At 39.7% G+C, this 13,678-nt stretch overlaps 1 protein-coding gene across 1 annotated transcript in view; it reads right to left on the bottom strand.

The window, feature by feature from the left end:
• LOC111868678 (prolactin regulatory element-binding protein) overlaps positions 1 to 2,910 on the bottom strand; it is a 36,300-nt gene extending 33,390 nt beyond the window's left edge. Inside the window, exons 1-2 of the mRNA XM_023859553.2 lie at positions 2,652 to 2,910; positions 2,346 to 2,550 (exon numbers count right to left, since the gene is read on the bottom strand). Of these exons, the coding sequence (XP_023715321.1) occupies positions 2,346 to 2,550; positions 2,652 to 2,816 (370 nt within the window). The 5' untranslated portion in view covers positions 2,817 to 2,910. The remainder of the gene's footprint in view (positions 1 to 2,345; positions 2,551 to 2,651) is intronic.
• Between the last annotated feature and the right edge of the window lie 10,768 nt (positions 2,911 to 13,678).

A 13,678-nucleotide genomic window follows, 5' to 3' on the forward strand; every position in this document is an offset into this window, starting at 1 on the left:
GTCACAATATACTAGTCTCAGAACAGTTTGGCTTTAGGAAAGGAATTTCCATTGAAAATGCAGCCCTTAAGTTAACAGACAGTGTGTTGAAATCTATTAAAAAAAATGCATGCTGGTGGAATATTCTGTGACTTGGCAAATGCTTTTGACTGTGTAAATCATGAAATTTTATTAACTAAATTACATTTTTTTGGCATTCAAGGAACAATGATAAGTTGGTTGAGATCCTACCTAACAGATTGATATAAAATCATCAAATTCAATCCAAAGTACTTACTCAAAATGGGGAATAATAAAACATGGAGTTCCACAGGGGTCAATTTTGGGGCCTTTGCTTTTCATAATTTATATAAATGACCTTCCTCCTACACTAAGGACCTCATCAGTACCTATAATATTTGCAGATGACACTAGTGTTATAATTTCTGGTAAAAATTTAGATGATTTCTGCATGTTATTAAGCAAGGTTCTTTTGCAAAAATGAGTAAATGGTTTTCTGCAAACAAGCTGTCCCTGAACCTAGAAAAAACGAATGTAATAAAATTTATAAAAACTCAATATCCATTAAACATAGGATATAATGATAAATATATAGATGAGGGAGTAAACACAAAATTCTTTGGCTTGAAAATTAATAATCATTTAAACTGGAAAAAACTATATTGATCAGTTGAATCCAAAGCTAAGTAGAGCATGTTATGCAGTTAGATTCATGTTACATATTAGTAACACTGACACTCTCAAATCCTCTATTTTGCTTACTTTCACTCTTTAATGAAGTATGGAATAATTTTCTGGGGTAATTCATCTGACAGTAAAAAGGTATTTCATTGCAAAAGAAAACTGTTAGAATCATGATGAGTGTCAAATCCCGTAATTCCTGTAGAGATCTATTTAACAGACTACAGATCTTAACTTTTCCTTGTGAATATATATATATATATATATATATATATATATATATTCATTAATAAACTTCATTACGAATAATGATAAACATTTTCAGACAAATGCGGATGTACACAGTGTTAACAAAAGACACAAACACTGTCTTCATAAAACAACTGCTAAACTCTCATGCTTTCAGAAAAGTGCGTATTATGTTGGGATCAAAATTTTTAATAACCTGCCATCTGATCTCAAAGCTCTTATGAATGAAAAGGCACAATTTAAAATTGCACTGAAACAATACTTAAATACACATTCATTCTGCTCTGTTGATGAATATCTATTGTCTAGAAAATAACTTATGCATCTTTAAATAGCCTTGTGTGTAGTCAATGTGTATTCTTGGTTTCTCTTGTGTGAGAAGTCCGTTGGGACTGTACATATGCTTTGTATTTATATGACATATTCCACATCCTACAGTCATTTTGACTAACTTTGGATTCATGAAATGCAATGTAATACAGAATGAAACAAAACTCATGACTGGGCATCATGATGATAGATCAGAATGCTGAATTTTGGGAAATTGGTGTGGCCCCATGCACATCATATAGTATAACCTCACCATGTGCTTCACAACCTACATATTCATACCTCATCTGCCCCCCCCCCAGCTTATAGTATTAACTTACATTTCTCAGTGATGACCAATGAATCTTAAGTTTTCAGCATTTCAAATATGGTACAAAATAAAGATTTTTGAACCCTATTTAATAGGCTGCACACTATTTCAACACATGGTTTGATGTCATTGTATATACTCCAAGATCAAATATTTGGTTTTCTTTCTTCCATTAACAGTAGCAGAGAAGTCATTAGAATAAGAAATACTCAAGTATGATTTTCGGTTAGATTAGTTACTAGATAGACTAGGTGGCATGTGGTAGCGTAGTTGGTTGAGGGGCTATGCTACAAGCCAGAAGGTTGCGGGTTCAAGTTCTAATCAGGTCATTGGATTTTTTTCAATTGACCTAATCCTTCCAGCCACACTATGGCCCTGGGGTCGACTCAGCCTCTAACAGAAATGAGTACCAGGAATTAAATAATTTTCCTTTGGAGTAAAGCTCGACCGGCGTGTATGGCTGACAACCTTATCGCCATCTTTGAGCCGACTGTCGAGATAACGTGGGACCCTCAATGTCTCACAACCCTATGAGCCTTCACGGCCTGGTACAGGGATGGCTTTACTTTTACTTTAGTTTCTAGACTAAATCTAAAGCTGTATGGTAACAACTGTAACACATATGTGGCAATGGAGTGCTAAGAAAGGAGATGTACTGAGTAACAGAAAGAGAAAGAAGGGAGAGTGAAGAAACAACATAAATTTATAAAAATTGTTTTGAAGTTTTCTAGTCCAAGAAATCCTAATACAAGATTCTCTGACTGGAAAGTATTACCCTCGTTCGATCTGATGTCATCTGAATCAAGAATTTCCATATTCACATGATAAAGTTGGCAGTGACTTTCCTGTCCTGCCACAAGAAATGTGCGATGCCCACTACTGTGGGAAGCACAATTCATTACAACGCTGGAACCAGTTTCATGGCGTACAACCTCCTCGGCAACAAATCCTTCTCCATCATGAGACAGCTCGAAAATTTCCTGAAATTAAGCACACACTGATTTGCGTTCGCAATATCTCACACAGTAATGAGCAAGGAACTTTTTTTACTTCAAATTTATTATACATCACATTCACTCACAAATCCATTGGCAACACCAGTATTTGAAGAACCTCCTCCGCCACCCACTAACACATGACGACTGGTTAACATTTGTAATGTATATAGTGGAAAATTGACCCTAGCCAACAATCCTTCCTGTTTTCTGCGTGCTGGTGCCATAATTCTGTAAAAGTTCCACACCATAAAGGTCTATTACAGATGTTTCATATTCTGCTTTATTTCCTCACTCGCCTTCCTCCACGTCCTGAACAAAACAAACGAATGTGCAAATAATCCACGGATTACTAAATACAGGTCGGCATATCAATGTTGTCTTTCATTTAAATACAGAGCGTAATGTACCCAAAGACAGAACACTACGTTTCCACAACTATGAGACTATGAGAATCTCAAATCCTACAACTCTCTGTTAACTGTGGTCAACGTGGGTAGCGGCACTGAATACTAACGCCGGGCGCAAACCAAGGAAACTGGCAACCGCAACGCAACCGAGATTTTCGAGAAATATCTCCGACTTCAAGCAGACAACTGGTTTCCAAATTAGCAGGCTCACACTGAAGAAATTTACGTTCGATTAGTTGCTCACAACATCTCAAGTGGGTGCGTTTCCCCGCCAATTTCGCGCACCTCTCTTCTGTAATGTCAGATAATAATACTGTTCCTTTTAATGATATGGTGGTGGTTCAGACAGCGTAAGATGAGCATACAGGAGAAAAAGAAATATTGGATGCACCCGTTCTTGCTCTACAATTTAAACTCAGGTGTTTATATTGTTTCGAAATAATTTAATGAGGATACAGAACTGGGCGAATCATTTTATAGAATGAGCTTTGAAAGTTTTTCCTTATTAGTGGCTATTGTAGGATCTCAAATTCGAGGACAAGATACAATTTTTCGTACAGCTGTGTCAGCAGAACCATAGACAAAATTATAGTTTTGTATATTATAATTTTTATGTTTTTGTACAGCAGACGAGAAGACAAAAGGTACTGGACTGAAAGGTAGCAAGCATTACCCGAGTTCAATATCCCAATTTCCTCCTGAATCATGTTCTCGATTGTATCGTCGTTCACAGATATTTAAACTGTGCCACATTTTCAAAACATCTGTTATCTATATTTATGTCGGAATTTTGCTCTACATTTTGGTGACGAGACAGCAACATATACTTAGTTATCTCTGTGTTTACTTCTAGACCAACCTCCTTACTTGCGTCAATTAATGTTTTTATGTTTTATGTTATGTGTTTTGTGCGTCACGCAACAAATAAATCCACGTAAGTCTCAAATTCAGTAGAACCTTTATTGTCCTTCACTGTGACAAACACAAGGTTTACAATCGTGATCCCTTGCAGTATCACAATTACTGTTTCCACTATAGCTCGGTGAAATGCTAGACTGCTTACGGCGGCTTTCTGAAGACTTGTATTCTATGGAGGCTAATTCCAGACTGACTTGGCGAATGAATTCAACCCCCTTTTATACCCGCGGCCTCTGCTATGCAAATGATCCTTTGTTATAACCGTGGAAACGCTGCTTTGTTGATTCCGCGATTCCTACACAACGACCCATTGTTATTGCATTGTCTCTGTGGGAACGCTCCGTGTATTCGTCGTAACAGCGGAGATTCGATGTTCTCGACACAACGGCTCACTGTTGGGATTACAGTATCGCTATTGTTACTTCCTATGTAACGGTCTGTTCTAGCGTTGCTATAGAAGTGACTCTTCTGGATTCCAGACACATTACATTGCTCCCTTCTGAAGGCAGTTCGTCCCGAGCAGCCTAGCGGTATGTCCTTTCCTTTGGCGTTCGTCTTCGGGGACGCTGCCTCTGCCCTTCTCTTCAGTGGTGCTCGTCCCGAGTACTTCCATAGTAGGGCGCGAGACGGTCCAGATGTACTAGCATCATTATCGACCTGGATGGGTCCCATTCAATTTCAGTTCCTCCTGGTTTTCCTGAACCTTCCTAATGGCATTTTCTAAAGCAAACTTGAAAAGGGGTGGTGATAAAGCATCTCCTTGTTTTAGATCACTCAGAATAGGGAAATTATCAGAAAAATATTTACCTATACAGACTTTACAATACATTTCGTTTGAACACATTTTAATCAGCATGAGTTTCATGGATATCCCTAACTCTATGAGTATAGTGTACAATACTTCCCTCCTAACTGAATCATAGGCTTTCTTGAAGTCTATGAATAGCTGATGTACTCTCATTCTATTCCCATTTTCTCCAGTTAGCTGACGAATGCAAAAGAGCTGAAAAGTAGTTGATCTGTTATGTCAAAACCCACACTGATGGTCCCCAATAATTTCATCTATGTATGGACTTAACATTTAGACAAGAATATTGGATAACATTTTATATGAAGTTGATAGCAGTGATATCCCCGGATAATTTCTACAGTCAGGATTATCACTTTTCTTGAGAACTGGTACAATAATAGATACATTTTTCCTTATGCCAGATAGAATTAATTAGCTTGTGGATCTTAGAACGTAATATTTAGCCTCCTGCTTGAATAAGTTGTGCCAGAATTTGATCACTACCTGGCGAATTATATCATTTCAATTTTTCAATAGCAATTTCAACCTCAAAAGGGCTAGTACCAGGTACTAACAGCTCAGCTGTATGCAGTTCTATCTGTCTATCATCACTGTACATTCAATAACTAAGAGAAGTAGTTCCTCCACCTATTCAAAATGTTCTGGGAATCTGCAAGTATATCGCCATTATCATCCTTCACTAAGTTACTTCTAGGTTGTTAACCCCTCTCAAAGTCATTTATTCCTCTATACAGGTCTCTTAATGAATGTTCTTGTTCTTACTGGTCATTTAAAACTCATCATTTTTTTTTGTCTTTCAGATATTCCCTCTTTTTATTCCTGAAATGCCTGCTGGTTTCACATCTTATATTTCTCAGAATATCCCCATTTACTTTGCTTGGATCCTGTAACCAGTGCAATTGGGCTTGTTTCCTTTGGTCTAATTATTTTTAGCTTCCTTCATTGAATCATGGCTTATGCTTCTTCAGTTCATAATGACCTAGACTCCCTTTGGCAGAACCTCTCATTCCTAATCGTTGGTTTGAAAATGTCTTCCATACCTACTTTGGCATCGAAATCTCCTAACAAAATTTTCACGTGGTACTTTAGGAATTTATCAAGTACATGTTCTAGTTCTTCATAGAACTTGTCCTTCATATCAATTTTATGCTGCTGGTTTTCAGGGGCTCGTGAAACGATGGGATAAGTGCCTCAATGTACAGGGAAATTATGCTGAGAAATAAAAGCATTTTTCAAATCGGTACTCTTATTTCTTTAAGTTCTACATCCATTTGTAACTTACTTATTGACTTACCTTTGTATACAGAATGTCCCAGGAGGAATGTGCCAGACTTCGGGAGGGTGTTCCTTATGTTAAAATATGCCGACATAACCCAAAACATCTATGTCCAAAGTTGAACGGTTACGGAGATAATGGCCCGAGAAAAATGTGGTCTTCTGGCGGGTCCACGCACTATACCTGTCAGCTGAGACGTCTTATCTATGTTTGTCCTTGAGTGTGGTGATTTACACTAGCCGTAAGCTCATGCGCTACCTACAGAGTATGTTGCGGCGGGGTCGTGAATGGGTGGTAGGTTAATTGTGAGGAATTGCTGAAATGCCTTTTGTCTTTTCACACGTGGAATATTGTGATATGCATTTTGTGTGTGAATTTTGCGGTGGCAATGCACGTGCTGCTGTTGAAGAATACCAAAGGCGTTTTCCCGATCGAAGGATTCCATCTCGAAGTGTATTTACGCGAATTCACCAGACATTGCGTGATACTGGTTCTCTTCCGAGTGTTTCTGTGCACTCTGAAAGGGAGGATGTACGAATGAGAAACACACGAGAGAACATTCTTGAGATGGTTCAGAGAAGTCCGCATCTGTCCACTCGTAGAATGGCCTCTCGCATCGGCATATCACGTATGCAGGTGTGGCGAACTTTACATGATGAAGAGTTGTATCCTTACCATGATCAAAGGGTACAACATCTGGAACCAGGCGACCATGCACAGCGTATGGATTTGTGCCACTGGATAAAAGCTCATCCCGAACTGTTAAGCGTCATTTTATTCAGTGATGAGGCGTCTTTTACCCTGGACGGTGTAAATAATTTACGAAATGTGCATGCGTGGTCCCATAATAATCCACATGAGATAATGGAAACGAAATTCCAAAAGAGATTTTCTGTGAATGTATGGTGTGGTGTGCCTGGGCACAGGTTGTTCGGACCTTTTGTGTTTCACAAAAATTTAACTGGAAACACGTATGAAGCCTTCCTGAGGAGTGAGTTACCATGTTTATTGGAAGACATTGCAGCTGGCGGAGGACACTTTGAACAATTAGTATAAAGCAGGTACTGTATTTTAGTAGTTATGTAGTCGGCTTATACCAGAATGCGCAGTCAGCCATGTTACGTCAGCGCTTGCCATGCATGTGTCATGTATAGTGCTTGGAACCCTAAGGACAACTATGACATGTCGTGCGAGTTTTTTTGTAGTTCAATTTAATGGGTTCATGTCACTCACAAGTTAGTTTGATGTTACGTACATTATTAACATTACAGAAACCACATATTCCTGCTAGTTTTAATATGTATTTGCTAATCAACAAGTGTGTAACACCTGTAAAAGTTTCACAATTCTCTGGCCATTATCTCCGTAACCATTCAACTTTGTACATAGATGTTTTGGGTTATATCGGCATGCTTAACATAAGGAACACCCTCCCGAAGTCTGGCACATTCCTTCTGGAACACTCTGTATATATACACAAGCCATCATAAAATAAACGTTGTCAGTTATGTATACAATATCTGTAATTAAATTAAATCTACAATAACATAAGACCAATCACAGAATTATATAATAACACAATATACCAATTACAAATCTCAATCTATGGTTTCAAACAATATATTTGTACTTGTTGCTACCAAAACTCTTTTAATCCTTACTTCAATCAACTCAGTCAATAACTTCGTAACAAGTACATCTATATAAATAAAAATGTAAATGTGTTTTTGTTCAAAGTCTTAAATCCTCGAAAATTCTTCACCGATTGCTTTGAAATTTTGACTCAACGTTGCATTCGAATACACGCGTGTTTTATATACCTATTATATCGATGTCAAACCTGTGACAGGTAAAAATATGTCACATGTTCGGAATCCAGGAGTCACTTCCATAGTAACGTTAGAACAGACCGTTGCATAGGTAGCGACAATAGCGGTAATTGTAGCCCCAAAAGTTGGCCGTTGCCTAGGAAGCTACAATAGCGATACTGTAATACCAAGAGTGAGCCGTTGTGTCGAGAACATCGGATCTATTGTAAACTGATTACCCAGCAACCATATTAGTACTAAATGGAGTATGATTTTATCAGTCTTTTAAAGAACGGATAAGAGATTTGCAGCTACAAGTAAGAAATGGAAACGAAAGCGGCCAGAAATTCAGTAAATGGACACAGCTTTACGAGTAACAACATTGCTTCTTACGTGAGTATTTACTCCATTCCTTATGCAAGGGTATCTGCAAGGTTTCAGCAAGCAAGAAACAAGCTTTACTCTTCTTGCTAACTGATTCATACTAGTTTACTGCCTGGCTTATTATTCGACCAAGAAGACGATGACGACATATTCCTCTGAAACGTTGACTGATATTCGACGGACTACACGGCGTTATATCCTAAATGATAGAATTCTTCATAACAACCTCTGTGAGAATTGCAAATCCTTTTTGTCAGTTTTTCCAGCACCCCAAAAATAAATACCTGTACAGAATTCAGAACAGCCTATGTTCACTAGAACAACTGGGTGTACTAAGTGCCTCGTTAATGAAACAGTTTCTATTGCCCCAAAAATTATGTCTATATGTTCTCTCAGTATCAATCACGAAACATAAACTTATTTGTGCACAATAATTCCTTTTAAGAGTCTTTTTAATTATTACATGCGTCATTTGCTTTATCACTTAGCTGTCTTATAGTTTTTGCACACACAACTAGTCTAAATATTTCTTATGCCTCACAGAGTAAACATGAATTTCCAACCACTGGTTTCCATTTGTATCCAGTTTTACCAAGTTACGTATTTAGTTCTATGTATCCACCGCGGCTATTTACTTTTCTACATGGGGTAGCGGATCTGAAGTTTCCATCAAGAGTTTTTGGGAGAAGGATTATATTAGGCTTCCCAGTTTCCCAAATGCCAGGCGTGTTATTTTTCAGGAATGTAATCTCCAAGGGTGGTGGATAGGTGTGATAGAAAACATATTTTTGCTTGGGTGCGAAACTTGGTTTCTCACTCTAGTGACTGCAAAGACATTGAGGATATTTCGACAACAAATAGTTGAGGAAGAGCTGGACCTAAGATCATTATTAGATCGATTTAGGCAAAAAGGATTTAGACGCAAAAGTTATGTTTCACTGGGGAATAAGAGAAGTCAGTTTCAACTCCTGCTTACTCTCTAATTATAGACCCAGAGAAAGAAAATAAAATAAAGATGGAATTGTGGGTGCTACGATGGCGCAGAATTGAACAGAAGTTCACGGATTTTGACCACCAGTGAATAATTTCTTGCGGAATCTCATCATGATGGCATGAGACAGACTTGAGATGATTTCTAAAATGCAGTAAACCTGATTCGTTGCCTTTATTTTCCTTTCCTTCCCTTCCTAAGGGAAAGGAATGGTACATATGTCCGTGTGCGCGTGTCTCTCCGTCCGTTTAACAACATAATTTTTAAGAAACTTGGTGTTAATATCACGCAGCTAAAACCTGTCCCACAAATTTCGTTCCATGCCAGCATGGCAATTTCTGGATTTGGGCAGAGACAAGCATTAAATTTTGTAATGAAAAAATGTTAGAAACGTTAAGGGAACTTTTTTTGCACAGTGTAAAGTAACAACATGACGGTCACCTGCATGAATGAATGTATAAGGGGTGGGCCTTCTCTGCCCTTGCAACGTGACCAACAGTAGTCTCTTGTGCTTCCCCCTTTGATTATTCCCTCATTCGTAGCGCAGGATTTTGTACATGGTGGTGTCGTAATAGTAACTTGGTTTCATAAAGTATTGACTCAAGTGACGTAATCTTAAATAAGCTAAGGCCTCACATTCACAGGATATGTATGGCTGTTACATTTTCCTTTTGACCATCTCTCACATGTGGGACGATCACTAAGTCCCAGTTTGAAGAGGTGTCCTTTAAGGTGACAATATCCTGGAAGTAGTCCCACCACCCATCGTAACTGGTTCCTGTTTAACTTCAACAGATCCTTCGCTTTTATAGCAGAGGGTCCTTTGCTTGCCTGAGTCCAGTCAAGGATCCGCAGTATTTCTTGTGCTTCATATGTGTCCAGTCCCCGATTGCTTTATGGCAACTCCTATAGAGATGCCACAGGTTGGTTCGGATCCTATGGACGAATGTTCAGCTCCAATCTTAGTCAATTGATATGCTGTTTAGTTTCCAGCAATATACTCATGCTCCGGAGCCCATATCAGTTGTACCCTGCTATGTATGGCCAGTTCCATGAAGGTTTGGTGGCAATGTCGGACCAATTTTGAGTTGATCTGGTGTTTGTAAAGTGTTTTAAGTGAGGCCGTTCTGTTAGATACAATGTAGATGTTCCTATTTCTGTAGTTCTTATCTAGATTATCCATAATACATGCCTTAATGGCATATATTTCTGCCTGGAATAGTGTACTGTCCAAGGCTGAAACTAAGTTTCAGCCTCATACCATAGCAGTACACACCAGCCCCAGTGCCCTTATTTATCTTGGAACCATCTGTATACCAGATCAGTCCCCCCTCTCTATCGGCCCGAAACAATTCTTCCCATTCACTCCTGTCAGGAAATATGACTGAATGGATTTTCATATACACGTACATATCTCAGTATCATTCTGTCAGACCCCATTTGTAATATGTGTTCCTTTATGCATGGCCGAAACCATCGGATCTAGATTTCCATTGATCACTGCACTGGAGACGGTAGATTCCTGCCCTGGCCTCTGCCTCCAACTGTAGATGCAGTGGGGGGAGTACAAGTAGTATCTCCAGTGCATCTGTTGGAGATGTTCGAATAGCCCCTGTTATACCCAAGCGGGCAAACGTTTGCAAACTGCTATGTTCTGCCTTGCTTGTCTTGAGTTTAACTTTGGGCCACCATAGAGTGGTGCCGCATGAAATTATGGGTCTTACAACCACAGCTTATATCCAATGCACAACGTACTGCTGGAGTCCCCAAGTTTTACCAAACATGCTTCTGCATGTCCAAAGAGCCTTGTAGGCTTTATTGATGACCTTGTTCAGCTGCTTTTTCCATGTAAGTCCCTTGTCTAATACCAGACCAAGGTACTTGACATCGCTGGAGAGCTGAATCGTTTGATTGAAGAGGGTCGGTTCCTTAAGGCCATTTTTGTTTCTCTTCCAAGAAACGGTATAATTACGGTCTTATTAGGATTGATGGAAAGACTTGTTCTTTCACACCATCGTTGGACCATGTACAGGGCTGTTTGAAGACGCTCTGATACTGTCGAAAGGTATTTTCTGTTTATGAGGATTGCTATGTCATCAGCATATTCTACCTATAATACCCATCAACATTAAGTCCCCAGAGGAGATTGTCGACGACCAAGCCCCACAGCAGAGGCGAGAGCACGCCCCCTAGACGCGGACGTCCCCAGGGTTTCTCTTGATAATGTAGCACCTATGTTTCAGCTTTCCAGCATAGCACTCATCCACCTGCATATTGCAGGCTCTATGCCATGCTTGCCAGCGGCCTGTTTGATTATATCGAAAGAGATTCAATCGAAAGTTCCCTCTGTATCAAGGAATGCTCCTAAGGCAATATATATTTGTTCAATCGCACTTTCTCTGCGTGTTACCACATTGTGTAATGCACTTTCGGTACATTTACCTGTTTGGTAGGTATGCTGGTTTCTGTGTAGAGGATATGCCCTCAACGTCCCGTCCCTGATATGCCTACCTATTATTTTCTCCATCGTTTCCAAAAGGAAAGACAACAGGCTGATAGGACGGTAAGCATTAGCCTTGGTGTAATCAAGTTTCCCAGACTTTGGGATAAAAGGCACTTAACTTGTCTCCAGGCTATGGCGCTAAGGCCATATGACATACAGGCTCTATATTTGCGGCGTAGGTTGTGGATCTGAGAGTTCTACCCCATGCTGCAAAAGTTCCGGTACAATTCCATCTGTTCCCGCTGACTTAATGGTCTAAAAGTATTCAGTGCCCATCTGATTTTTGATTGGTTAATTATGACTTTGGCCAGGCTCCAGCCAGCCCTGTTCGCATGATTTGGCAAGTGCTCAATTTTTGCTGTCTCTGTCCATCGTCCAAATTATCAATCAAATTTGATCAAGGGAAGTGAATCCTGAATATTTCGTTCAGTGTCTCCCTTCCTCTTTGAGTGTACTGCTCGTTAGACAGCTTAATCGTGCTGACCTAATTGGTCGCCTGTTTTGCTGTGATCCTCATAAGTCTGGCACCACCTGGTATATCATTGATCTTCTGGCAGTGCTTCCTTCATGAGGATAGCTTGGTTTTCTTTGTTTCCTTGTTGTAACATGTAAGGGCTTCCTTGTAGGTGCCTCACTGCCCTGTGATTTAGCTGAATTAAACTGCTTTCTCGTTTTGGTTCTAAGCCCACTCAGCTCTTTATTCAACCAAGGCGCTTTCCTGGGTTCCCGAGTGGTCCTAGCCCGACAATTCTGATCCGAACTACATGGCGGTACAAAACAGAGGACTGTACTATTCGTCCTCACTGCCATGACAGTCTTAAATTCAATAAAGAAGGAGATAATAGCCCGTTGTAACTGATCAACTCACCGAGCAACACCCGTTATTGTGCGAATATATTGCGCGAGATGGTCTCCAAATTTACATTTAGGTCGTCTCTGTAAGACTCGCAATTGGTTCTCTTAGGATTCCTATAAGTAGTGTGGGAACATTCCACATACTCTCACACAGCTTCGCCGATCAACGGACAACACTCTCGCCTAAGTCAATAGCACATTTCTGCTCATTAAAGTAAAAGTCAAAGTCATGTTGCAACTGACGGTCAGTCAGTCTGTCTGGCTTGGTGTCGAGCCTCAACTGGGGCTCATGACCAGATGTTTTCTTCTTTGTGAATGTCGCTGTCCTGTCATTTGGGGCGCCCTCTCTGACGAGAGGTCGGGTCTGTCATTTGTCAGTTTTAGTCAGTCCATTGTCAGTATTGACATATATTTAAAATTTAATTATAGTCTTAATTACTATTTTTATGTATAATAATTACAAGGCCTTTGTCATTCCAGGCTTTGTACAGCAGATTATAACCAATTTTTGTAGTAATCGCTAACACGGCAGTCTAGTCACTTGAACGGTCGTGTGCCTGACCGCCGCCAAGTTTAAGCCTCTTATTCTTTCTGTGGCGGGCTTCGCCTTGTCCGATATTGGAACATTCTCATTATCATGATCTTGTATGACTTCTGCTTGTTGTGTACATAATTTTGTTATAAAGTCATATACTATGGTATTTTGAATGCCATGTGCAAATCGCGGACTCGTGTGTGCCTTGGAAAATTGCCACTCGTGCGGAGAACCTTGTCTTGCAGCCGCTGCAATTTCACTAGATGCGTGTCTGCCGCAAAATCCCAGGCGGGACTAGTATAAGTCATTACGGATCTAATAAGAGCTTTATGGAGGGTCAGTTTAATGTTAGCGCTCAATCGCTCACTTTTGAATAGGGAATATACTCTAGTGAATGTTCTGAAGGCCTTGGCTTCGATCATTTCTATGTGTAATCTCCATGTAACTCTCTTATCGAAGATTACACCTACATATTTTGCACTATTTACAAACGGAATATTTCTTCCATTTTGCGAAAGACAAGACTCAGGCGGTCGACGACCACGAGAGAAGTAGATCCCCTGAGTCTTATCCTCATTAATATTTATATTCCAGCGCCCACACCAGGTCTCCATTGAGCTGA

This window comes from Cryptotermes secundus, unplaced genomic scaffold, assembly GCF_002891405.2.
Source record: "Cryptotermes secundus unplaced genomic scaffold, Csec_1.0 scaffold857, whole genome shotgun sequence".
Taxonomy (NCBI): domain Eukaryota; kingdom Metazoa; phylum Arthropoda; class Insecta; order Blattodea; family Kalotermitidae; genus Cryptotermes; species Cryptotermes secundus.